This window comes from Sapajus apella, unplaced genomic scaffold (assembly GCF_009761245.1).
Source record: "Sapajus apella isolate SASKATOON/1434 unplaced genomic scaffold, GSC_monkey_1.0 scaffold2, whole genome shotgun sequence".
Classification (NCBI taxonomy): domain Eukaryota; kingdom Metazoa; phylum Chordata; class Mammalia; order Primates; family Cebidae; genus Sapajus; species Sapajus apella.
This window is the reverse complement of record NW_022436942.1, coordinates 19,497,887-19,519,355: the sequence shown is the minus strand read 5'-3', so window position 1 is coordinate 19,519,355 and position 21,469 is coordinate 19,497,887. Positions and strand designations below refer to the sequence as shown.

Sequence of the window (21,469 nt, the reverse complement as noted above, 5' to 3'; positions counted from 1 at the left end):
GCACACACCAGGGACGGTGACCGTCTCCCCCACACGCCCCAGCCCAGCCCCACAAAGCCTTTTGCCAAGAAGAAGCTGATCATGACCTCAGCTCCTGGGGGGAGGAGGTGTGGGCACTGGGGCCCATAGCCCCGGCTCAGAAAGCTCCCTCCACCTCCCTCCCCAGCGGTGAATTCCTCTTGCCGAGCACAAGATGAGTTTGAGTGTGCTAACGGTGAGTGCATCAACTTCAGCCTGACCTGCGACGGTGTCTCCCACTGCAAGGACAAGTCTGATGAGAAGCCGTCCTACTGCAGTAAGGAGATCCCTCCAGCCCCTGCCTCTTCCAGGCCCAGAGCCCAGGTCCTCCTCCCCCAGGCTCCTGGCCCTCCAGCTGCCGCCTCAGCCCCTGCAGGGTGGAGCAGGATCAGGACCCAGCTTCCTGACCATGAGTTTTGGGAGCTTGTGAAAGGCAGAAGCACTGTTAGCCTGGACTGGGCCTTTGGGTTGTGGGGAGGCGAGCTGGACACGTGCAGGACATGTCAGCACAGCAGCCTCTTTCCTGCGCATGTGGCTGACACACGGCCTCCTCCACCTGCAGACTCCCGCCGCTGCAAGAAGACCTTCCGCCAGTGTAACAACGGTCGCTGCGTGTCCAACATGCTGTGGTGCAACGGGGCTGACGACTGTGGGGATGGCTCCGACGAGATCCCCTGCAACAGTGAGTGGGCGCACTGGCGTAGCCCATCTGTCCCTCAGTTCCTGCCCACTCTCTCCCTGGCTGAGCTTTGTCCTTGGGCCCTGTGGTGTCTAAGGTACTCTGACAGGCCAGGGCAGGTGCTGTGGGCCAAGAGCTCTGTCCTGCCTCCTCCTGGCCTCCAGAGAAAACTCTGGGCTGATGGTATGGGGCGGGCCCTGTTCTAGAGACAGCCTGCGGTGTGGGCGAGTTCCGCTGCCGGGACGGGACCTGCATCGGGAACTCCAGCCGCTGCAACCAGTTTGTGGACTGTGAAGATGCCTCAGATGAGATGAACTGCAGTGAGTGACGCCCTTTGCTGGCACCTCCCAGGCTCCTCCCCATTGCTTGCTGCATCTCCTGCCTCAGGTCCTCCTGCACCAGCCCACGTTCCTTTCTGCCTTCCCTCTGCCCCCTGGCAGCCTCCATGTCCCTCAGACTGTGTCCCCATCCCGCTCCTGCTCCTGGGCTCCCATGGGGTTCCGAGAGAGGGCACTGAGTAGACGGTGCAGACAGTGCCCCACTGGAAGGGCACCACTCAACTTTTGGAAACGCATGAAGGCGCCTTAGGGCTGGCAGCTTCCCCAGTGGGAGGGGTGATGCCAGGGGTGGGGGGGAACCAGGTATCACCCTCACCCCTGCCCCCCACCAGGTGCCACTGACTGCAGCAGCTACTTCCGCCTGGGCGTGAAGGGCGTGCTCTTCCAGCCCTGCGAGCGGACCTCACTCTGCTACGCACCCAGCTGGGTGTGCGACGGCGCCAACGACTGCGGGGACTACAGTGATGAGCGTGACTGCCCAGGTGGGCAGTGGCAGGTGTGTGGTGGGTGGTAGCCTGCGGTCAGCACAGCCCTCACACCTGCCCCCCCCCAGGTGTGAAGCGCCCCAGATGTCCCCTGAATTACTTCGCCTGCCCCAGTGGGCGCTGCATCCCCATGAGCTGGACGTGTGACAAGGAGGATGACTGTGAACATGGCGAGGACGAGACCCACTGCAGTGAGTGACCACCGCACCTACTCAGTGCTCCGAAAACCTGCCGGGCCCCCCTCCTTGGGCAAGGCCCCCCTTGGAAAGGGCACCCAGGGCTTTCACCCCTGCCCCACGCCCCACCTCTGGAGCACAGACTTGGGGACTCTGCCTGTAGCTGCTGCTGACCCCCGCAGCAGGATGCCATGGGCATCTCTTCCTGTCCTTCCCATGGTATTGGCCTGCCCAGGTGGGTGACCCCCGCCCTTCCCCATCTAACTATGGCTTCCAACTGCCCCAGACAAGTTCTGCTCAGAGGCCCAGTTTGAGTGCCAGAACCATCGCTGCATCTCCAAGCAGTGGCTGTGTGACGGCAGCGATGACTGTGGGGATGGCTCAGACGAGGCTGCTCACTGTGGTGAGGAAGCTGGGATTGCGCCAGGGGAGGCCCCCAGGGACGAGCCCCACCCAACTGCACCCCACACACAGACACCCCTGCAGATGGTGGCGCAGCAGCAAGTGCATGCCTCCTCTGCTGACCCTGTTCCACCTGCTCTGCCCACTCCTAAGTCTCTCAGTGGCCCCGTCTCGCCCCACAGAAGGCAAGACTTGTGGCCCCTCCTCCTTCTCCTGCCCTGGCACCCACGTGTGCGTCCCCGAGCGCTGGCTCTGTGACGGTGACAAAGACTGTGCTGATGGCGCGGACGAGAGCATTGCAGCTGGCTGCTGTGAGTGGCTTGGTGGAGGGGAGCAGGTGGACAGCAAATGGCCAGAGTCTCGCTTTGCAGATGGGGACACTGGGTGCAGGAGAGGAAATGCCTTGGTGGGGGGGTTGCAGGGTCAGAGCCATAGCTGCAGCCCAGGCATCCAGACTCCCTGTCCAGTGCTCTGCCCACTCTACCCGGAGAACCACAGGAGGCCAAGTGGGGCAGTCGGCCGTTGGCTGGGCAGGACTGAAGGGCCTTGTCTACCTCTGTCCACAGTGTACAACAGCACCTGTGACGACCGTGAGTTCATGTGCCAAAACCGCCAGTGCATTCCCAAGCACTTCGTGTGTGATCACGACCGTGACTGTGCCGATGGCTCCGACGAGTCCCCTGAGTGTGGTGAGCCCTTAGCGTGGTGGGAGGGGCCCTGCCCTCGGCTGGGTCAGGGCATCAGCCTCACAGGTCCCTTCCTCCCCCAGAGTACCCGACCTGCGGCCCCAGCGAGTTCCGCTGTGCCAATGGCCGCTGTCTGAGCTCCCGCCAGTGGGAGTGCGATGGCGAGAATGACTGCCATGACCAGAGCGACGAGGCTCCCAAGAACCCACACTGCACCAGCCCAGGTGGGCCCCAGACCCGGCTCCCCTCTGCCCCCTCCCCAGACTGCCTGGGACCCCGCTGACTTGCCACCCCCACCCTCCGCAGAGCACAAGTGCAATGCCTCGTCACAGTTCCTGTGCAACAGTGGGCGCTGTGTGGCTGAGGCCCTGCTCTGCAATGGCCAGGATGACTGCGGCGACAGCTCGGACGAGCGTGGCTGCCACATCAACGAGTGTCTCAGCCGCAAGCTCAGTGGCTGCAGCCAGGACTGTGAGGACCTCAAGATCGGCTTCAAGGTATGCCCAACCCTGGGGAGGAGCTTCCACACCTCAGACCCGCCAGGAATGCCTTTCTCTACCTCCTCATTCATTCATAAATCCCCTAGACATTGGGGATTCAGCAGTGAATGAGACAGAAACCTGCTTGGTTGGGGTCTGCCTCTATCTGGCAGGTAGAGCCAGCAGATTTGCTAACAGATGAGATACGGGGTGTGAGAGGAGTGAGGCATGAAGTAGGCAAGAGATACACAAGTCTGGAGTTCAAGGGAGAGGCCCAGGCTGGAGAGGGAAGTCTGCGAGTTATCACCATAGCGATGCTATTTGAATCTTTGAGTCTGGATATGATTCCCAAGGGAGCAGTGTAGGTGGAGAATAGAGGAGTCCAAAGTCTGAGCCCCAAGCTGAGCAACAGCCAGGAGCAGGGAGGTGAGGGGACCAGCAGAAGAGCCTGAGAAGGAGCAGCTGCTGAGGCAGGCGAACAGCCAGGGGAAGAAAGCGTTTCCAGCCGGAGGGCACGTGCAGCTCTGTCAGATGACGCTAGGGGGCACACGGGAGGAGGCTTGGACTGTGAACCCTGGGTGCAGAAACATCTGTCACTGTGTGGAAATGCGGCGTCCTCATGCACCTGGTTCTGTGTGACCGAGGGCCAGATGGCCAGCTGGGTGGGCTCAGTACCCATGTGCTGCTGCCCCTGGCGAGGTTGGGCAGAGGGGATCCAGGCCTCTGAGCCAGGTCTGCAGGGTGGAAGGCCCGGACCCTGCCACACACCCAGCCCGAGGCTCCCTGTGCCCGCAGTGCCGCTGCCGCCCTGGCTTCCGGCTGAAGGATGACGGCCGGACGTGTGCCGACGTGGATGAGTGCAGCACCACCTTCCCCTGTAGCCAGCGCTGCATCAACACCCATGGCAGCTATAAGTGTCTGTGTGTGGAGGGCTACGCACCCCGTGGCGGTGACCCCCACAGCTGCAAGGCTGTGACCGGTGAGATGTGTGTTTGGAAGGCATGAGGTGACCCAGGCAGCTGTGGGCTGTGCGGGACTGCCCGAGTGGCAGAGCTCCAGACAGGCTGGAGACCAGGGCCGCTAGGATGTGCCAGGAGCTGAGGCGAGATTCTCTGTCTACAGACGAAGAACCATTTCTGATCTTCGCCAACCGGTACTACCTGCGAAAGCTCAACCTGGATGGCTCCAACTACACGTTGCTTAAGCAGGTGCCAAACCCAGGTCCTCCTCCCTGGTGCTCCTCTCCCAGACCCAGCACAGCCTCCCTTGCCAGTCTCCCCGCTTGGGTCCAGCCACCCCTCCCCGAAATGCAGGTGTGGCCCCTGCTGCCACAACGGACTTCTGCTGTCTCCCACTCTCCAAATCCAGGGCCTGAACAATGCCGTTGCCTTGGACTTTGACTACCGAGAGCAGATGATCTACTGGACGGATGTGACGACCCAGGGCAGCATGATCCGAAGGATGCACCTTAACGGGAGCAACGTGCAGGTGAGGCAGGCGGTCCTCAGCCACTAACACCGGGCCGCCCCAGCCGGCTCTGTTTTCAGATCATCTCCCCTCCACCCCTACCCAGCCGGACCGCTTCCTTCTCGCTCACTAGTAACTATGTGGCTGCTGGTTCTAGCTGCTCCCTCTCCTCCAGTCCCAGACAGCAAGGAATGGGAGATTTCTCTTACTCTTCCCCTTGCTGCTGGCCCCTCATCTCCCTAATTATCAGGAAGTTCCCCCTGAGGTCTGGCCAAGCACTGTGGGGCTTGGGGTGTGTTCCCATTCACCTAGAGACTCCTCTCCTAGAGTCTATGCTGATACCTACATAGTGTCATGCCCAGGACTGGGCATTTTACTTCCATGGTTCTCCCAACAGAGCTGACAAAGGGAGCTCTACCCCATTTTACACGTGGGGAGGCTGAGCCTCACAGAGACTTGCAGGTCCTCTCCAAGGTCACCCAAGGCTCTCCCTCCCCCACCCCTTCCTGCAGGTCCTGCACCGTACAGGCCTCAGCAACCCCGATGGGCTGGCTGTGGACTGGGTGGGCGGCAACCTGTACTGGTGTGACAAAGGCCGGGACACCATCGAGGTGTCCAAGCTCAATGGGGCCTATCGGACGGTGCTGGTCAGCTCTGGCCTCCGTGAGCCCAGGGCTCTCGTGGTGGACGTGCAGAATGGGTATGTGGCTGAAGAGGGTTGAGGGAGCCCCTGAAAGCACCTGGCACCCTCAGCATCCAGGTCCAGCCTCCATGCAGGCCACCAGTAGGACGGTTTACAGCATCTCTGGGGACTCACTGCCTACTCACCGCCAGGTACCTGTACTGGACAGACTGGGGTGACCACTCACTGATCGGCCGAATCGGCATGGATGGATCCAGCCGCAGTGTCATTGTCGACACCAAGATCACGTGGCCCAACGGCCTGACGCTGGACTATGTCACTGAGCGCATCTACTGGGCCGACGCCCGCGAGGACTACATCGAGTTTGCCAGCCTGGATGGCTCCAATCGCCACGTTGGTCAGTGCCCCAGTGAGGCTGTCCAGGCGCAGCACATTCGGTGGGGATGGGGGTCTGAAGCGACAGGGGATCAAGTTTTGGGGGCAACAGTGGACATAAAAAGCAGAGGACAGGCTGGGCACACTGGCTTATGCCTATAATCCCAACACTTTGGGAGGCCGAGGCAGGTGGATCACCTGAGGTCAGGAGTTCAGGACCAGCTTGACCAACATGGAGACACCTCGTCTCTACTAAAACTTCAGCTATTCAGGAGGCTGAGGCAAGAGAACTGCTTGAACCCGGGAGTTGGAGGTTGCAGTGAGCCGAGATCGAAACACTGCACTCCAGCCTGGGCAACAAGAGGGAAACTCTATCTCAAAAAAAAAAAAAAAAAACAAGCAGAGGACACGGTCTGAGGTCACCACTCACCAAGGCATGTAGTTCAGAGGACCTGAGGGGCTTCCCGGGCCTGGCCACCACTCGGCTCACTTGGGAAGGAGGAGGAGAGCCCTTCGCTTGTATACACAGTTCTGGAGGACAGGCCCCGAGAAGGGCGGGGTGGGAGGCCTGAGATTGGGAAGTGCTGCGCTCCCCACTTCCCAAGGGGAAGCCTGCACTGGCAGGTAGGAACTTGCCATGAGGCAGTCTGGGTTTGAACTCCAGCTCTGACGCTTGTTAGTTGTGAGACCATGGGGGGCCCCTGAACCGTCTGGAACTGGGGCTGACACCCACCTCTCAGGGTGGTGGTGGGGCTTGAGGAGGTAGAGTGGGCTGGCACCCTGTCCGAGCTTGGGCTGACCAGCGCCATGCCTGCCCCTCGGCCCCGCAGTGCTGAGCCAGGACATCCCGCACATCTTTGCACTGACCCTGTTTGAGGACTACGTCTACTGGACTGACTGGGAAACAAAGTCCATCAACCGAGCCCACAAGACCACGGGCACCAACAAAACGCTCCTCATCAGCACGCTGCACCGGCCCATGGACCTGCACGTCTTCCATGCCCTGCGCCAGCCGGATGGTGAGCAGGCGAGGGGTGGGAGCAGGCGAAGGGTCACGGTCCCTGGGAGCTCCTGCTCACTCCTTCTCCAGCATCAACCACACTCTCCTGGCCACACCTGGAGACTCCAGGAGTGTCTAGACAGGGGATGGTCTGGCTCTCGGGAGCTTCAGCCCAGCCTGGATCCAGCCCTGAAGTCTGGCAGCAGCAAGGCCCTGAGGCCAGTCAAGCGGGGGTCTGGGTACCGGCCCCCAGAAGCAAGGCAGGCCCCAGGGAGGGAAGCACAGAGGAGGTGGGGAGCCGGCCTACAGGCCTGGCCTGATCCTGGGACTTTGAAAGAATCCTCTCCTGTCTCTGGCTTCAGCTCCCTCATAAAAGAGGCAGGGTTTAGACCCACCCACCTCTGTCCAGGATACAGTAAATGAGGCAGGCTTTGGAAGACTAGAAAATGTCACCAGCGAGTGCTGCCTGTACTCTGCCTGCAGCTCCTGGCCCAGGGGCAGCCACAGACTGGGTTTCCCCAGCCACTGTGTGACCATGTTTTTTCTGGCAGTGCCCAATCACCCCTGCAAGGTCAACAATGGTGGCTGCAGCAACCTGTGCCTGCTGTCCCCCGGGGGAGGCTACAAATGTGCCTGCCCCACCAACTTCTACCTGGGCAGCGACGGGCGCACCTGCGTGTCCAACTGCACGGCCAGCCAGGTGAGGCTGTCCCCTAGACCCCATCACCAGTGCCCGCTCCCCGACCCCCAATCCTCCTTGGACCCCAACACCTGCTCTGTCCTAATGTCCTCATGCATCTGGTTTTCCCACGCTAACACCCCGACATTTCTTGCCTACCTCTTGTCTCCCCACAGCAATACTTTAACCCCGTCACCTCACACAGACACCTCCACACCCTAACCTTGACCCTCCTCACCATGCCCCAGTGCTGCCCTCCCCACTCTGCCCCACGCAGCCCATGCCTGGCCTTCCTTCACTCGCCGTAGCCCAACCTGCCCCAGAACACCCTGACCCCCACAACTTGTTTGAAACATCCAAGTCCCTCAAAAGAAAGACTTCTAAGTTCCCCAGACCCCCACCAACCCCTCTTGCCCCCGCCTGCCCTCCAGTTTGTGTGCAAGAACGACAAGTGCATCCCCTTCTGGTGGAAGTGTGACACCGAGGATGACTGCGGGGACCACTCGGATGAGCCTCCCGACTGTCGTGAGTGCCTGCTGGGGTGACAGGAGCTTCCTCAGCTGTGTCGGGGTGGCCTGGCTCCCGAGGCTTTGAATGGCCACCAGAGAGGCTGGGGCTGCAGCACTCTGCAAGGGGACCTGGCGGCGCCCACCCCAGCCACTCTGACACTGAGCCTCCCCCCTCTCCGGCAGCTGAGTTCAAGTGCCGGCCGGGACAGTTCCAGTGCTCCACAGGCATCTGCACAAACCCTGCCTTCATCTGTGATGGTGACAATGACTGCCAGGACAACAGTGATGAGGCCAACTGTGGTAAAGAGCTGCCCAGCCACCCTCCCTCCTTCCCCGGCATCTTCCCCACCCCAGGATTTGGGGCTTTCAAGGTCAGGGAAGTTGAAGCCCATGTCAGCTTGCTCTCCAGACTGGATTCCTTCAGCTCAAGCCTGTGCCTTCCCCGCTGAGGGATGGACGCCCTCTCCCTGCCTGTGAGTCCTCCCTTCACCACGAGTCACCCCTTTCTCCCCCCACAGACATCCACGTCTGTTTGCCCAGTCAGTTCAAGTGCACCAACACCAACCGCTGTATTCCCGGCATCTTCCGCTGCAATGGGCAGGACAACTGCGGAGACGGGGAGGACGAGAGGGACTGCCGTGAGTGCCTGAGGCGGTGGCTGGGGGGGATGAGGAGCAGCGTCAGGTGGGGGACGGTGGTGGGAGATGACACAGAAACAGGGCAGGCGGAATCTCCCTACAGCTTCAAGAGGCTCTCAAACAGCTTTAGTAGTTGGACAACACAAATTATATTGGGTGTAACTTGCTTTGCTCATAAAAATCATTGTGCATGATATAGAGATAGAGAAATCCAGAAAACAAAAAGCACCAAAAGGGGATAAACTGTTCTTCCGGGCCAGGCACAGTGGCTCACGCCTGTAATCTCAACACTTTGGGAGGCTGAGGTGGGTGGTGGCTCATGCCTGTAATCTCAACACTTTGGGAGGCTGAGGTGGGTGGACCACCTGAGGTCAGGAGTTCAAGACCAGCCTGACCAACATGGCGAAACTCCCATCTCTACTAAAAAAATACAAAATTGGCCGGGCGCGGTGGCTCAAGCCTGTAATCCCAGCACTTTGGGAGGCCGAGGCGGGTGGATCACGAGGTCAAGAGATCGAGACCATCCTGGTCAACATGGTGAAACCCCGTCTCTACTAAAAATACAAAAAAATTAGCTGGGCATGGTGGTGTGTGCCTGTAATCCCAGCGACTCAGGAGGCTGAGGCTGGAGAATTGCCTGAACCCAGGAGGCGGAGGTTGCGGTGAGCCGAGATCGCGCCATTGCACTCCAGCCTGGGTAACATGAGTGAAACTCCGTCTCAAAAAAAAAAAAAAAAAAAAAAAATACAAAATTAGCTGGGCGTGGTGGTGGGCACCTGTAATCCCAGCAACTAGGGAGGCCGAGGCAGGAGAATCACTTGAACCTGGGAGGCGGAGGTTGCAGTGAGCCGAGATTGCGTCATTGCACCCCAGCCTGGGCAACAAGAGTGAAACTCTGTCTCAAAAAAAAAAAAAATTGTTCTTTCCTCCCAAGAAGTTGCTGTCAGGACCAAGGCCAGGGCTTAGAAGAGGAAGTAGATGGTGATCCTGAACTGGGGTGGTGGGTGTAAGGGAGGGCCCTCATTCTCTCGCCGCCCCACAGCCGAGGTGACCTGCGCCCCCAACCAGTTCCAGTGCTCCATTACCAAACGCTGCATCCCCCGGGTCTGGGTCTGCGACCGGGACAATGACTGTGTGGATGGCAGTGACGAGCCCGCCAACTGCAGTGAGTTGCCTGGCCTGGAGCCCAGATCCCTCCCCAGTGTCTGCTGCTCCCACCACCCTGACAAGCAACCCCCTCAGTGGCCGCTCTCATGCCCTCCCCACCCTCCTGGCACACTCCTGGAAGGAACCTTATCCTCACCCTGTGCCCACCTGCTTGCAGCCCAGATGACCTGTGGTGTGGATGAGTTCCGATGTAAGGACTCGGGCCGCTGCATCCCGGCGCGCTGGAAGTGTGACGGAGAGGATGACTGTGGAGATGGCTCGGATGAGCCCAAGGAAGAGTGTGGTGAGCAGAGACCCCGCTCCAGGAGGAAGGTGGTCTACCTGGGTGGGAGGCATGGCACCCTGGCAGATTGAGGGCTGGGGGCCACCACTGACTGGTCATCATGGCCCTGGTGCCAGGCCTCCTGGGGCTGGGGAGGGAGGTCTGGCTGGAGCTCGCTTCCCCACATCCACCTGTGCCCTGTGCCTCCCAGTTTCCCTGCCCACGCCTCATCAGCACATACCTGTGCAGAGCTTTCCCTGCCCACCCTATGGGATCCATTCATCTCCTCCCCAAAGCAGCTGCGCATGCACCCCCATGTCTCCTGTCCCCAGACCTTGTAGACGCCACATCTCAAAACACCAGCTGGGCTCCCCGAGGCTGACCCTTCCCAAGCTGAGATGCCCACCCTCCCCGCTGGGCCAGGCTGACTACGCCTGGCTAGACCCTAATGTGTGCCCCAGCCCTGTCCCTGACTGCCTTGACACTTACCTCCTCCAGATGAGCGCACCTGCGAGCCATACCAGTTCCGCTGCAAGAACAACCGCTGCGTGCCCGGCCGCTGGCAGTGTGACTACGACAACGACTGTGGCGACAACTCTGACGAGGAGAGCTGCAGTACGTCCCCACCTGCCCAGCCCGAGAGAACCCCTCCTGGGCCTGGCCCTTGCCGCAACACCCTCCTGCCACAGGCCGAGCCAGAGCTGGCGGCCACCTCCCAGGGCAGGGACAGGAGCCACCCTCCTCACCCACCCCACTCCATGTCGTGTATTTGAGTTTGTGTCATTTCACCTCATCTCATGTTTCTCTCCATTTTCACACTGTCCTCTCGGGGTTGCAGAGGTAGGTGTCTCTGATGTGCCCGTGCTCCCACCACACCCCCAACCTCTGCCCCAGAGCCCCCTGTCCCTGTGCCGTGCCTCTCCCCATCATCCTTGATTGACCTCTCCCCAAACCCTGATGCTTGTCTTAGTGGTCTTGCCCCTCCCTCCCCTCCCAAAATACAGTCTGTCCTGAGAGCAAGGCCAGGCACCTGTGCCCTCTCTGGTGTCTGTCTCATGGGGTAAGTGTGGGCACCCTCTGTGCCCAGCTGTTCCACAGGGGCAGCCAGTGGGCTCTGCCAGGCCTGGCTCAGCCTCTGGGTCAGTCAGCTGCGGACTTCAGAGGCATGGGGATGGGCCTTGGGCTGGGAACTGTGGCACTGCTGAGGCCTGGAGTCCTTGTGCCCACCCTCCTGGGCCTGTCTCCCCCTGTCCTTCCTAGCCCCGAGACCCTGCTCCGAGAGTGAGTTCTCCTGTGCCAACGGCCGCTGCATTGCGGGGCGCTGGAAATGCGATGGGGACCATGACTGCGCAGATGGCTCAGACGAGGTGGGCGCAGAGATGAGAAGGAGGGAAGTGGCCTCAGAGGTGTTCCGGCAGGGCTCAGGGGTGTCGAGAGCTGACCAGCTGCCTGCTCCTATGCCCACAGAAAGACTGCACCCCCCGCTGTGACATGGACCAGTTCCAGTGCAAAAGCGGCCACTGCATCCCGCTGCGCTGGCGCTGTGACGCAGACGCCGACTGCATGGATGGCAGCGACGAGGAGGCCTGCAGCACTGGTGGTGCGCCCCTGGCTTGCTCTCCCTGGGTCCTCTCTCTGCTGCCCGCCCTGTCACGTGGCCCAGTCATTCACTTGTTCTTTGTTTTCTGTATTCATTCTTCATGCAACAAATACTCATAGAGCATTTACCACATGCCAGGCACTGTCATAGGTGTTAGGGACGTAGCAGTAAACAAGACACAGGGTCCTGCATATACATTTTTGTGCAGGTTGTGCCCAGCTCAATGTCATGTGGTCTAGGGGACCAGTTGAGCTGAAATCCAGCAAACCCTGAGGGCTGTGCCTGTCTAGGCCCCACCCCACAAGTCTCTCCGAGACAGTCTGCTGCCCCAGGAAGAAAAGCCCTACCCATTTTCCCTTCCTGGGACAGTGAGACAATGCCTGTCCCTGGCTGACCTACCTGGCCTTGGCAGCCCAGAGGGGGCAGGTGAAGCCTGGAGTGAGAGAAGACTCGAGCTTGGAGCAGAAATCCCAACTGTGCGGGCAGATGTCCTGGCTCTACAGGGGTGGAAACCTGGTCTCCCACTCCCAGCCCAGTGCTGTTCCCTGTCCCCGCTGTGGAACTACACAGCCCAGTGCCCTGGCACGTACCAGAGAAGGATTGCCCTCTGAATCCCTCTGGACACCACCCAAAAATGGCCTCTTCTCCTTAAACACCAGAGAAAGCAGTTTTGCCCCACCAAGTAGAAAATTAAGAGACCTGGCTCCAATTTGGCTGTGCCACTGCTTGCCTGGTGACCCCTATGAGCCTGGAGCCCCCACCTGTGGAGAGAGGGTCTGGGTGGGCTCACAGCTCATCCTCTCTCTCGGCTCCCCCGGCTCCAGTGCGGACCTGCCCCCTGGATGAGTTCCAGTGCAACAACACGTTGTGCAAGCCGCTGGCCTGGAAGTGTGATGGTGAGGACGACTGCGGGGACAACTCCGATGAGAACCCCGAGGAGTGTGGTGAGATTTGGGGCGGGGCTCCCCGGCTCCCCTGTGTCCAGCAGCCACCCCACCAAGACTGATTCTGGCTCTGTGTCCCCCTGGCTGCCACAGCCCGGTTCGTGTGCCCTCCCAACCGGCCCTTCCGTTGCAAGAATGACCGCGTCTGTCTGTGGATTGGGCGCCAATGCGACGGCACAGACAACTGTGGGGATGGGACTGATGAGGAGGACTGTGGTGAGCAGGGGGCCGACGGGAAGCCTGGGGGGCACCGGTGGTTCGCAGGGGATGCAAACGTGGGCTTCCTACGAGCTGCGTCGGGGTTAGGGTTAACCAGGAGGACTCGCCCAGGAAGGGGAGGAGCCATTGCTGGGATCCTGGGGGCTCTTTGTTGGGACAGAGAAGCCCCTGGGGGAGGCTCCAGGGGCTGCCTGATGCCCCAGGTCTCATAGGTGGGGCTGGGAACCCGAACATTTGACCTGCTCCCCCTGCAAGCCTTGTCAGTTAGGAATTGGGAGCCCCTGGTATCTATGGGGTCGCTGTGGGAGGAAGGGCAGGGGTGAATACTCAGGGCCTAAAGCCTCCCCCCTCCTCAGAGCCCCCGACGGCCCAGACCACCCACTGCAAAGACAAGAAGGAGTTTCTGTGCCGGAACCAGCGCTGCCTCTCCTCCTCCCTGCGCTGCAATTTGTTTGACGACTGTGGGGACGGCTCCGACGAGGAGGACTGCAGCATCGGTCAGGCCCGGAAGCATACGGCGCGCCCACAGGGAGGGGGGTGGGGGCAGACCTGAGCCCCAGCCTGAGGTGGCTCGGGCGGGGGACATCCACTCTCTGTCCCCCACAGACCCCAAGCTGACCAGCTGCACCACCAACGCCAGCATCTGTGGGGACGAGGCGCGCTGCGTGCGCACCGAGAAAGCAGCCTACTGTGCCTGCCGCTCGGGCTTCCACACCGTGCCCGGCCAGCCTGGATGCCAAGGTAGGAAAGCGGAGCAGAACGGGGGCGGACACCCCAGCCGGGGACCCACATGACCTTCCCTGTAACCCCCAGACATCAACGAGTGCCTGCGCTTCGGCACCTGCTCGCAACTCTGCAACAACACCAAGGGTGGCCACCTCTGCAGCTGCGCTCGGAACTTCATGAAGACGCACAACACCTGCAAGGCTGAAGGTGCTGCAGCCGCCAGAGAGCAGAAAGGCTGGGGGGAGCGGGGGTACTGGCGGCTGGGATAGCAAACAGGGCCGACTTGGAATAGAATATCTTTCTGCAGACACCTTGCCCAGACAGGAAGCTCCAGACTCCTAGGTGCGCCTGCCTGGGCACAGGGCTGGCCCGAGCAGAGGAGGCAGGTCCTGGGGCCAGCTCACTGAAGGAGTCTGGGGTGCAGCAGTGCTCTGAATTACACACGCCTCCTCACTCACCACCCCCAGGACGAGAGCACACTCAGACATGCATTGCACACTCACAGTTGTGGGGCCTCACCTGCATATTCCCCACACACTTTGACACCCACCTGTGCCTTGTGCATACCTGTGCACATTCACACACACCCCTGCACACACATATCATACACGCACACTCCCATCATGCCCACCCATGCACACCCACACGCTCCATGCCAAGCACACACACCCCATGTGCCTACACACCCCCAAGCATGTGCCAGGCAGTTTGTAGCAGAGAGCATGGTGATACCATCCAGAGGCTGTTTTCTGGCTGAAAGGAGCAGGTTGCAGTAGATCAGCTCAGGGGAGGAGAGGAGGAGGTCCAGAGGTGTGGCTGGGGAGCCTGCAACCCCAAGCAGGGAGGGTAAGCAGCAGCTTCTGGCCAGAGCAGATGGTTCCACCAGGAGAGAGGACACCACTCGTGTGAAAGCTGAGCTGGGTGCAGTGCACATCTCCATCCCACAGCCCCAGCCCTGGCCTCTTGTTCCTCCAGGTTCTGAGTACCAGGTCCTGTACATCGCCGATGACAATGAGATCCGCAGCCTTTTCCCCGGGCACCCCCATTCAGCTTACGAGCAGGCATTCCAGGGTGACGAGAGTGTCCGCATCGATGCCATGGATGTCCATGTGAAGGCTGGCCGCGTCTATTGGACCAACTGGCACACGGGCACCATCTCCTACCGCAGCCTGCCACCTGCTGCGCCTCCTACCACTTCCAACCGCCACCGGCGACAGATTGACCGGGGTGTCACCCACCTCAACGTGAGTGCCCAACCTGGTGTGGATGGAGTGGAAGCACCCCATAGAGCACGCGGTTCAGAGCAGGATTTGAAAAGGGCAGTGCTGGCTGGGGAAAGTGGCTCACACCTGTAATCCCAGCCTGGATCAAGACCAGCCTGGCAACATGGTGAAACCCTGTCTGTACTAAAAATACGAAAATTTTCCAGGAGTGTGTAGAAAGAAGGAAAAAGCCAGTCATGGTGGCAGGTACCTGTAATCCCACATACTTGGGAAGCTGAGGCAGGAGAATTCCTTGAACTTGGGAGGTGGAGGTTGCAGTGAGCTGGGATCTCGCCATTGCACTCCAGCCTGGGCAATAGAGAGAAATGCCATCACAAAAAAAAAAAAAAAAAAGAAAGGAAAGGGCTATCAGTGCGAGGGGCAAAGGGTGAGAGTAGGGCAGGGCAGTCTCAGGATTGTGTTCTAGGCATGACCGGTGGGAAGACAGAGCAGTGGGAATGGTCAGCAGCTGGCTCTACTGCAGGCAGCCCAGGGCACGATGGGTAGGCAGACAGTCCCCCAGCACGGTCCCCCATCATTGCCACCACCCGCCATATACGTCTTAGCTGACTCATTTAACGTCTTTCGGTGTCACTTTATCAATAAAATCAGGTGATCGTTGCCATCGTTCAGGCTTAGGGAGGGCTCACCAGCCACTTGTGAGAGTCGCAGGTCTGCACATAAGCTCCAGGCCAGTTGAATCTCTTTAAAGCCAGGGAACTGGCTGTGAGCCTGGGCTGACGTTCCAGCAGGGACAGGCTGACAGAGTGGTAGTGGGGGATAATGTCAGGAAGACAAAGCAGTGGTACCTGAACCTGTGGCTTCCATTCAGATTTCAGGGCTGAAGATGCCCAGAGGCATTGCCATCGACTGGGTGGCCGGGAACGTGTATTGGACCGACTCGGGCCGAGATGTGATCGAAGTGGCACAGATGAAGGGCGAGAACCGCAAGACGCTTATCTCGGGCATGATTGATGAGCCCCACGCCATTGTGGTGGACCCACTGAGGGGGTGGGCAAGGGCCCTTGGGGGAGGCCTCTGGGCTGGTGGTAGGAAGCCACTGGGACAGAGTCAGGGGCTACACCCACAGGCGTGACCTTCCCTCCCAGGCCAGCCTGAGGACAGAGTCCTTCTCAGGCCCTTGGGCCTTCTTGGCCGCCCCTGCCTGGCCTTCCCCGTTCTGCCTCTGCCCGGGGCCCCCAGCTAGGCCTGCTCGGGCCAGGACCTGATCTCTGCTTGGCTGGTTGTCATGAGCAGCCTCGCTCTGCCCCGGGAACAGCTCTGCCAGCATCTGTGGCTCTGATTGAGCACAATGTGGCTTACAGGAAAAGCCCTTCAACCTGCTGGAATGCAGATTCCCTCTTGCTTCTCTGTAGGAGGACAGAACGCCCTCCTCCCAGTCCCCAGCAGTCCCTGTACCCAGACCAGCAAGCTGGTGTCCTGCCTGGGCCTGCCTCGGGCCTGCCCACACTCACCCCTTCTCCCCCCCCCAGCACCATGTACTGGTCAGACTGGGGCAACCACCCCAAGATTGAGACGGCAGCAATGGATGGAACCCTCCGGGAGACACTGGTGCAGGACAACATTCAGTGGCCCACAGGTTTGTGGGGACAGAGTGTGGGAGGGGCAGGGGCATGGAGGGGCCCAGCTCGCAGAGCCCAGCTGCTGCTGAAGTCACACAAAATCGAGGGACGGGATGGGGCTTGGACTGGGACGGGCGGATAGGCTGCAGAGGCTTTTCCCGGAAGAGGCGACTGTGGGTAGTGTGTGAACAGGGTGGAGCTGTCCCAGGCATAGAGGCAGTTCTGTTTTCCACCCTCAGCCTGGGGACGGGAGGTCAAGCCCTCACGGTGCTCTCTGCCTACCCAGGCCTGGCTGTGGATTATCACAATGAGCGGCTGTACTGGGCAGATGCCAAGCTTTCAGTCATCGGCAGCATCCGGCTCAATGGCACGGACCCCATTGTGGCTGCTGACAGCAAACGAGGTCAGAGCGCAGCAGCAGCCTGTCCCCAGCCCTGCCATCCTCCCTACCAAGCCAAAGGCCCCATTTCAATGCCTCCCATCCTTTGTCACTGACCCCAGCAATGCTGTAGTACCTTCCAGGCCTCTCCAGCTGGGCTCCCCCTGAGTCAGGCCTGAGGCCCACCCTGGCCCTCTGGCCTACTTGTCCACTCATTGGTTGGGTTGCGCGGAGGCAGCATAGGTACATTAGGAACTTAAAATGAGAAGAGAAGGAACAGAAGTCAGCCGTGACCCCAGAAGTCTGAGGGTGATGGGACCTTTTGCCAGTGGTGGCCATAGGAGAAGGAACAGGTGCAGGGAGGGGAATTTGGTCTGGATGTGTTGAGTTTGAGGTGTCTGGGAGCCACGGGTGCCAGCATCATGGACAGCATGGCCAGGGCCTGAGTGACCCTTGGGTCCCCTCTGACTCCACCTCCTCCCCCAGGCCTAAGTCACCCCTTCAGCATCGACGTCTTTGAGGATTACATCTATGGTGTCACCTACATCAATAATCGTGTCTTCAAGATCCACAAGTTTGGCCACAGCCCCTTGGTCAACCTGACGGGGGCCCTGAGCCATGCCTCTGACGTGGTCCTGTACCATCAGCACAAGCAGCCCGAAGGTGGGGGTGGAGGGAGAGCCTGAGCTGGGGAAGGGGAGGCCTGTGGGCATTGAGTCTCCAAGCTGTGGCCTTGGGACCTGGTGGGGAGGTGTCATCCTGGGCTCACAGGCCTCAGAGAAGGGTCCTGCTCAGCATCCTCCCCACCCCATCCATACCTGCAGTGACCAACCCATGTGACCGCAAGAAATGCGAGTGGCTCTGCCTGCTGAGCCCCAGTGGACCTGTCTGCACCTGTCCCAATGGGAAGCGGCTAGACAACGGCACGTGCGTGCCTGTGCCCTCTCCAACACCCCCCCCAGATGGTACGCTCATGCCCTCCCAGTCCCCAGCTGTGCCTCAGGACCCTCTCCTTCCTGTGGCGCCTGACTTCTCCTGACCTTGTTGCCCGTCCCTCCCCTCCTATTCCCCTGGCTCTGCCGCCTGACTGGCCCATCCTGCAGCTTCCCGGCCTGGAACCTGTAACCTGCAGTGTTTCAACGGCGGCAGCTGTTTCCTCAATGCACGGAGGCAGCCCAAGTGCCGCTGCCAGCCCCGCTACACAGGTGACAAGTGTGAACTGGACCAGTGCTGGGAGCACTGTCGCAATGGGGGCACCTGCGCTGCCTCCCCCTCTGGTATGCCCCCTCATGCTGCCAAGCCTGCTCCTTGCCCCTGAGCCCCAGCCCCACCACCCGCTGCCCCACTTCAGGCAGATGCCCAGCCCCTGCCTCACCTCCAGCCTCTCCACGACCCAGCATCCAGGCACTCTGGTCTCTGCCTCCCGCCCGGGTCCAGTCCATTCTTCTGCTGTAGGGCCAGGTGGTCCCGAGGGCCACAGTCCCACTCACACATCTTCTCCCACCAGGCATGCCCACGTGCCGGTGCCCCACGGGCTTCACGGGCCCCAAATGCACCCAGCAGGTGTGTGCGGGCTACTGTGCCAACAACAGCACCTGCACTGTCAACCAGGGCAACCAGCCCCAGTGCCGATGCCTACCTGGCTTCCTGGGCGACCGCTGCCAGTACCGTGAGTGAGCTATCCCTGGGCCCCAAGGCAGGCGGGAGGGTGACAGAGGACCCCAGAGCATGGGGTAATGGTCCACCTGTGCCTGGGACCCACAGGGGCCAGTTCAGGAAGGGAGGCCTTTTGCAGCTGAGCAAGGCCCAGGTGGCTGGCGCTTCCCCACAAAGATCAGTGCACCCCCAGCACCAGGATTATCCAGACAGAAAAGCTGGGCTCAACGTATGGAGAACCCGCACAAGGGTGGGGTTTGAGGCACTTCCTCTCCCTCCCCAACCACAGGGCAGTGCTCTGGCTACTGTGAGAACTTTGGCACCTGCCAGATGGCCACCGATGGCTCCCGACAATGCCGCTGCACTGCCTACTTTGAGGGGCCAAGGTGTGAGGTGAACAAGTGCAGCCGCTGTCTCGAAGGAGCCTGTGTGGTCAACAAGCAGAGTGGTGATGTCACCTGCAAGTGAGTGGGACCCTCCTCCATGGCTCCACCCCGCCCGGCCCCTGCCCTGTCCCAGCGCTGCCCAGCCCCTCCTCAGCATCCCACACACAACTCTGCCAGCCCCAGCCCCAGCCCCAGCCTCTGATTTCTTCCCACAGCTGCACAGATGGCCGGGTGGCCCCCAGCTGTCTCACCTGCATTGGCCACTGCAGCAATGGCGGCTCCTGCACCATGAACAGCAAAATGATGCCTGAGTGCCAGTGAGTTGGGCCTGGGCTTCACCCAGGCATAGAGCATCCCTCCCTTCCCCAGATCTGAGCAGGACTGCCGGGCCTCAGCACCCACCCTCCACACCCCGTCTCCCTGGCAGCAGTGGCTATGGAAGTTATGCCTACTCAGCCGTGTCCCTCCTTTCTGCAGGTGCCCGCCCCACATGACAGGGCCCCGGTGTGAGGAGCATGTCTTCAGCCAGCAGCAGCCAGGACGTAGGTGGCAGGGGTGGGGCAGGCAGGGCCGCCGGGACCCAGAGCAGGGGGACCGTGTGCCTCCTGCTTCCCTGAGCCTTGGTGACTCAGTGTCCCACCTCTTCCCTCCAGATATGGCCTCCATTCTCATCCCTCTGCTGTTGTTGCTGCTGCTGCTTCTGGTGGCCGGAGTGGTATTCTGGTATAAGCGGCGAGTCCAAGGGTGAGTCACAGGGAATCTGGAACGTTCTGGCCATTATTTTGCCATCCTATAATAATGCCACCCCCCCAATAATCTCTGTCCCCTTATCCTCCTGCCTCTCCTCAGGGCCAAGGGCTTCCAACACCAGCGGATGACCAATGGGGCCATGAACGTGGAGATTGGGAACCCCACCTACAAGATGTACGAGGGCGGAGAGCCTGATGACGTGGGAGGCCTCCTGGATGCCGACTTTGCCCTGGACCCTGACAAGGTGGGCTGGGAGGCGGGCAGGGTGGAGGGCCATGAGGCTGTGGGTGGCCTAATCAAAGGTGTTGGGTTAGGTGAGGGGGCAGAGGAGGGGGTGAGTTGACCTGGGCCACAGGCCCAGCTGCTGAGCCCCACCTGAACCCTGTCACCCTGCAGCCCACCAACTTCACCAACCCCGTGTATGCCACACTCTACATGGGCGGCCACGGCAGTCGCCACTCCTTGGCCAGCACGGATGAGAAACGAGAACTCCTGGGCCGGGGCCCTGAGGACGAGATAGGGGACCCCTTGGCATAGGGCCCTGCCCCGTCGGACTCCCCCCAGAGAGCCTCCTGCCCCCACCAGAGAAGTCCTTCAGCGAGCCCTTCCCCAGCCAGCCCCTCCCCGGCCCCGCCGGATGTATAAATGTAAAAATGAAGGAATTACGTTTTATATGTGAGTGAGCAAGCCAGCAAGCGAGCACAGTATTAATTCTCCATCCCCTCCCTGCCTGCTCCTCGGCACCCCCATCCTGCCTTCAGGGAGGCAGGCAGGGAGGGCTTGGGGCTGCACTTCTACCCTCGCACCAGAACGCACCCCACTGGGAGAGCTGGGGCTGCTGACCCCTCCCTGTATAAGACACTTTGCCAAGGCTCTCCCCTACTCCTGCTTACCCGCTCCCACAGCTCCCTGAGGGCTAATTCTGGGGAGGGAGAGTTCTTTGCTGCCCCTGTCTGGAAGCTGTGGCTTTGGCTGAGGTGGGCAGGAGAGGATGGAGTGTTTCAGTTCTTGGGGAAGGCCACCCCAAACCCCAGCCCCGGCTCCAGGGGCCCCTATGAGATGGCCATGCTCAGTGCCCCTCTCAGACAGGCCCTCCCCATCTCCACGGCCCCCACCGAGGTTTCCAGGGCTGGAGACTTCCTCTGGTAAACATTCCCCCAACCTCCCCTCTCCTGGGGATGCTGAGGAGGTGAGCCACACCGAGGAAGGGCAAGCGGGCAGCCCCGTTTTGGGGACGTGAACGTTTTAATAATTTTTGCTGAATTCCTTTACAACTAAATAACACAGATATTGTTATAAATAAAATTGTTAAAAAAAAAATGGGGGATAACAACCAAAAAAAAAAAGAAAGAAAAAAAAGCCACTGGTGTCTGCCTGTGTGTGAGAGACGCTGGGAGCTGGGGCTGCACTTGCCTGCTTTGGCCACCAGAGGGAGACTTGCTCCGTGCTGGAGGCAGACGAGCTAGTTTTCAGTGCCCTTCCCTCTCCATCTTGCTGTGCCGGGAAGCGGGTGGCACTGGACTTGACAAGGAAGATCTGCTTCTTCTGACTGTGTGACCTTCAGCCGTGACTTCGAGTCTCCGGATCGTGTGTTCCTTCTGGCTCTAGGACACTAACTCAGATCTGTTTCTCTGCATTCACTTCTACTGGACACCACCCCCCTACACAAAATGATCTCCCACAGTGAGAAGCTCCACTGTAAGAAGTGAATACATTGAGGCTGCGAAGTCTTTCCTATCCTTCAGGGTGCTCCCATGTGATTCTCTCTGCCTGCATTTGCTCTTGGAGCACTGACATTTGTGGAGACTAATGAATCAGATGTGAAGTAAAATGCTGCATTCCAGAGCCGGGGGTCTCCTGGGGTGAAGGAGAGCTGGGAAGACCAGTTTGCCAGGCCCTTAGCAGCCCCAGCTCACCAATCTTTTTAGCCATTCCAGGGAGTAACAGGAAAAAACTGTCAA

The 21,469-nt window shown here is 60.2% G+C and overlaps 1 protein-coding gene across 1 annotated transcript in view; it reads left to right on the top strand.

Annotated features, from left to right (window-relative positions):
- The window catches only part of LRP1 (LDL receptor related protein 1), an 86,081-nt gene extending 65,253 nt beyond the window's left edge, over positions 1-20,828 (top strand). Inside the window, exons 46-89 of the mRNA XM_032290007.1 lie at positions 167-295; positions 581-700; positions 904-1,017; positions 1,368-1,517; positions 1,589-1,711; positions 1,983-2,099; positions 2,281-2,409; positions 2,665-2,787; positions 2,868-3,008; positions 3,091-3,281; positions 4,059-4,242; positions 4,386-4,471; positions 4,632-4,751; positions 5,243-5,430; positions 5,565-5,770; positions 6,579-6,767; positions 7,300-7,448; positions 7,859-7,952; positions 8,120-8,236; positions 8,455-8,574; positions 9,617-9,739; positions 9,899-10,024; positions 10,502-10,618; positions 11,264-11,370; positions 11,471-11,603; positions 12,428-12,547; positions 12,641-12,763; positions 13,123-13,263; positions 13,373-13,507; positions 13,580-13,699; positions 14,468-14,736; positions 15,587-15,765; positions 16,248-16,354; positions 16,624-16,740; positions 17,203-17,379; positions 17,541-17,681; positions 17,820-17,993; positions 18,224-18,385; positions 18,662-18,836; positions 18,974-19,075; positions 19,236-19,300; positions 19,412-19,502; positions 19,608-19,752; positions 19,905-20,828. Coding sequence (XP_032145898.1) covers positions 167-295; positions 581-700; positions 904-1,017; positions 1,368-1,517; positions 1,589-1,711; positions 1,983-2,099; positions 2,281-2,409; positions 2,665-2,787; positions 2,868-3,008; positions 3,091-3,281; positions 4,059-4,242; positions 4,386-4,471; positions 4,632-4,751; positions 5,243-5,430; positions 5,565-5,770; positions 6,579-6,767; positions 7,300-7,448; positions 7,859-7,952; positions 8,120-8,236; positions 8,455-8,574; positions 9,617-9,739; positions 9,899-10,024; positions 10,502-10,618; positions 11,264-11,370; positions 11,471-11,603; positions 12,428-12,547; positions 12,641-12,763; positions 13,123-13,263; positions 13,373-13,507; positions 13,580-13,699; positions 14,468-14,736; positions 15,587-15,765; positions 16,248-16,354; positions 16,624-16,740; positions 17,203-17,379; positions 17,541-17,681; positions 17,820-17,993; positions 18,224-18,385; positions 18,662-18,836; positions 18,974-19,075; positions 19,236-19,300; positions 19,412-19,502; positions 19,608-19,752; positions 19,905-20,045 — 6,080 coding nt within the window. The 3' untranslated portion in view covers positions 20,046-20,828. The remainder of the gene's footprint in view (positions 1-166; positions 296-580; positions 701-903; positions 1,018-1,367; positions 1,518-1,588; positions 1,712-1,982; positions 2,100-2,280; positions 2,410-2,664; positions 2,788-2,867; positions 3,009-3,090; positions 3,282-4,058; positions 4,243-4,385; positions 4,472-4,631; positions 4,752-5,242; positions 5,431-5,564; positions 5,771-6,578; positions 6,768-7,299; positions 7,449-7,858; positions 7,953-8,119; positions 8,237-8,454; positions 8,575-9,616; positions 9,740-9,898; positions 10,025-10,501; positions 10,619-11,263; positions 11,371-11,470; positions 11,604-12,427; positions 12,548-12,640; positions 12,764-13,122; positions 13,264-13,372; positions 13,508-13,579; positions 13,700-14,467; positions 14,737-15,586; positions 15,766-16,247; positions 16,355-16,623; positions 16,741-17,202; positions 17,380-17,540; positions 17,682-17,819; positions 17,994-18,223; positions 18,386-18,661; positions 18,837-18,973; positions 19,076-19,235; positions 19,301-19,411; positions 19,503-19,607; positions 19,753-19,904) is intronic.
- The last annotated feature ends 641 nt before the right edge of the window (positions 20,829-21,469 follow it).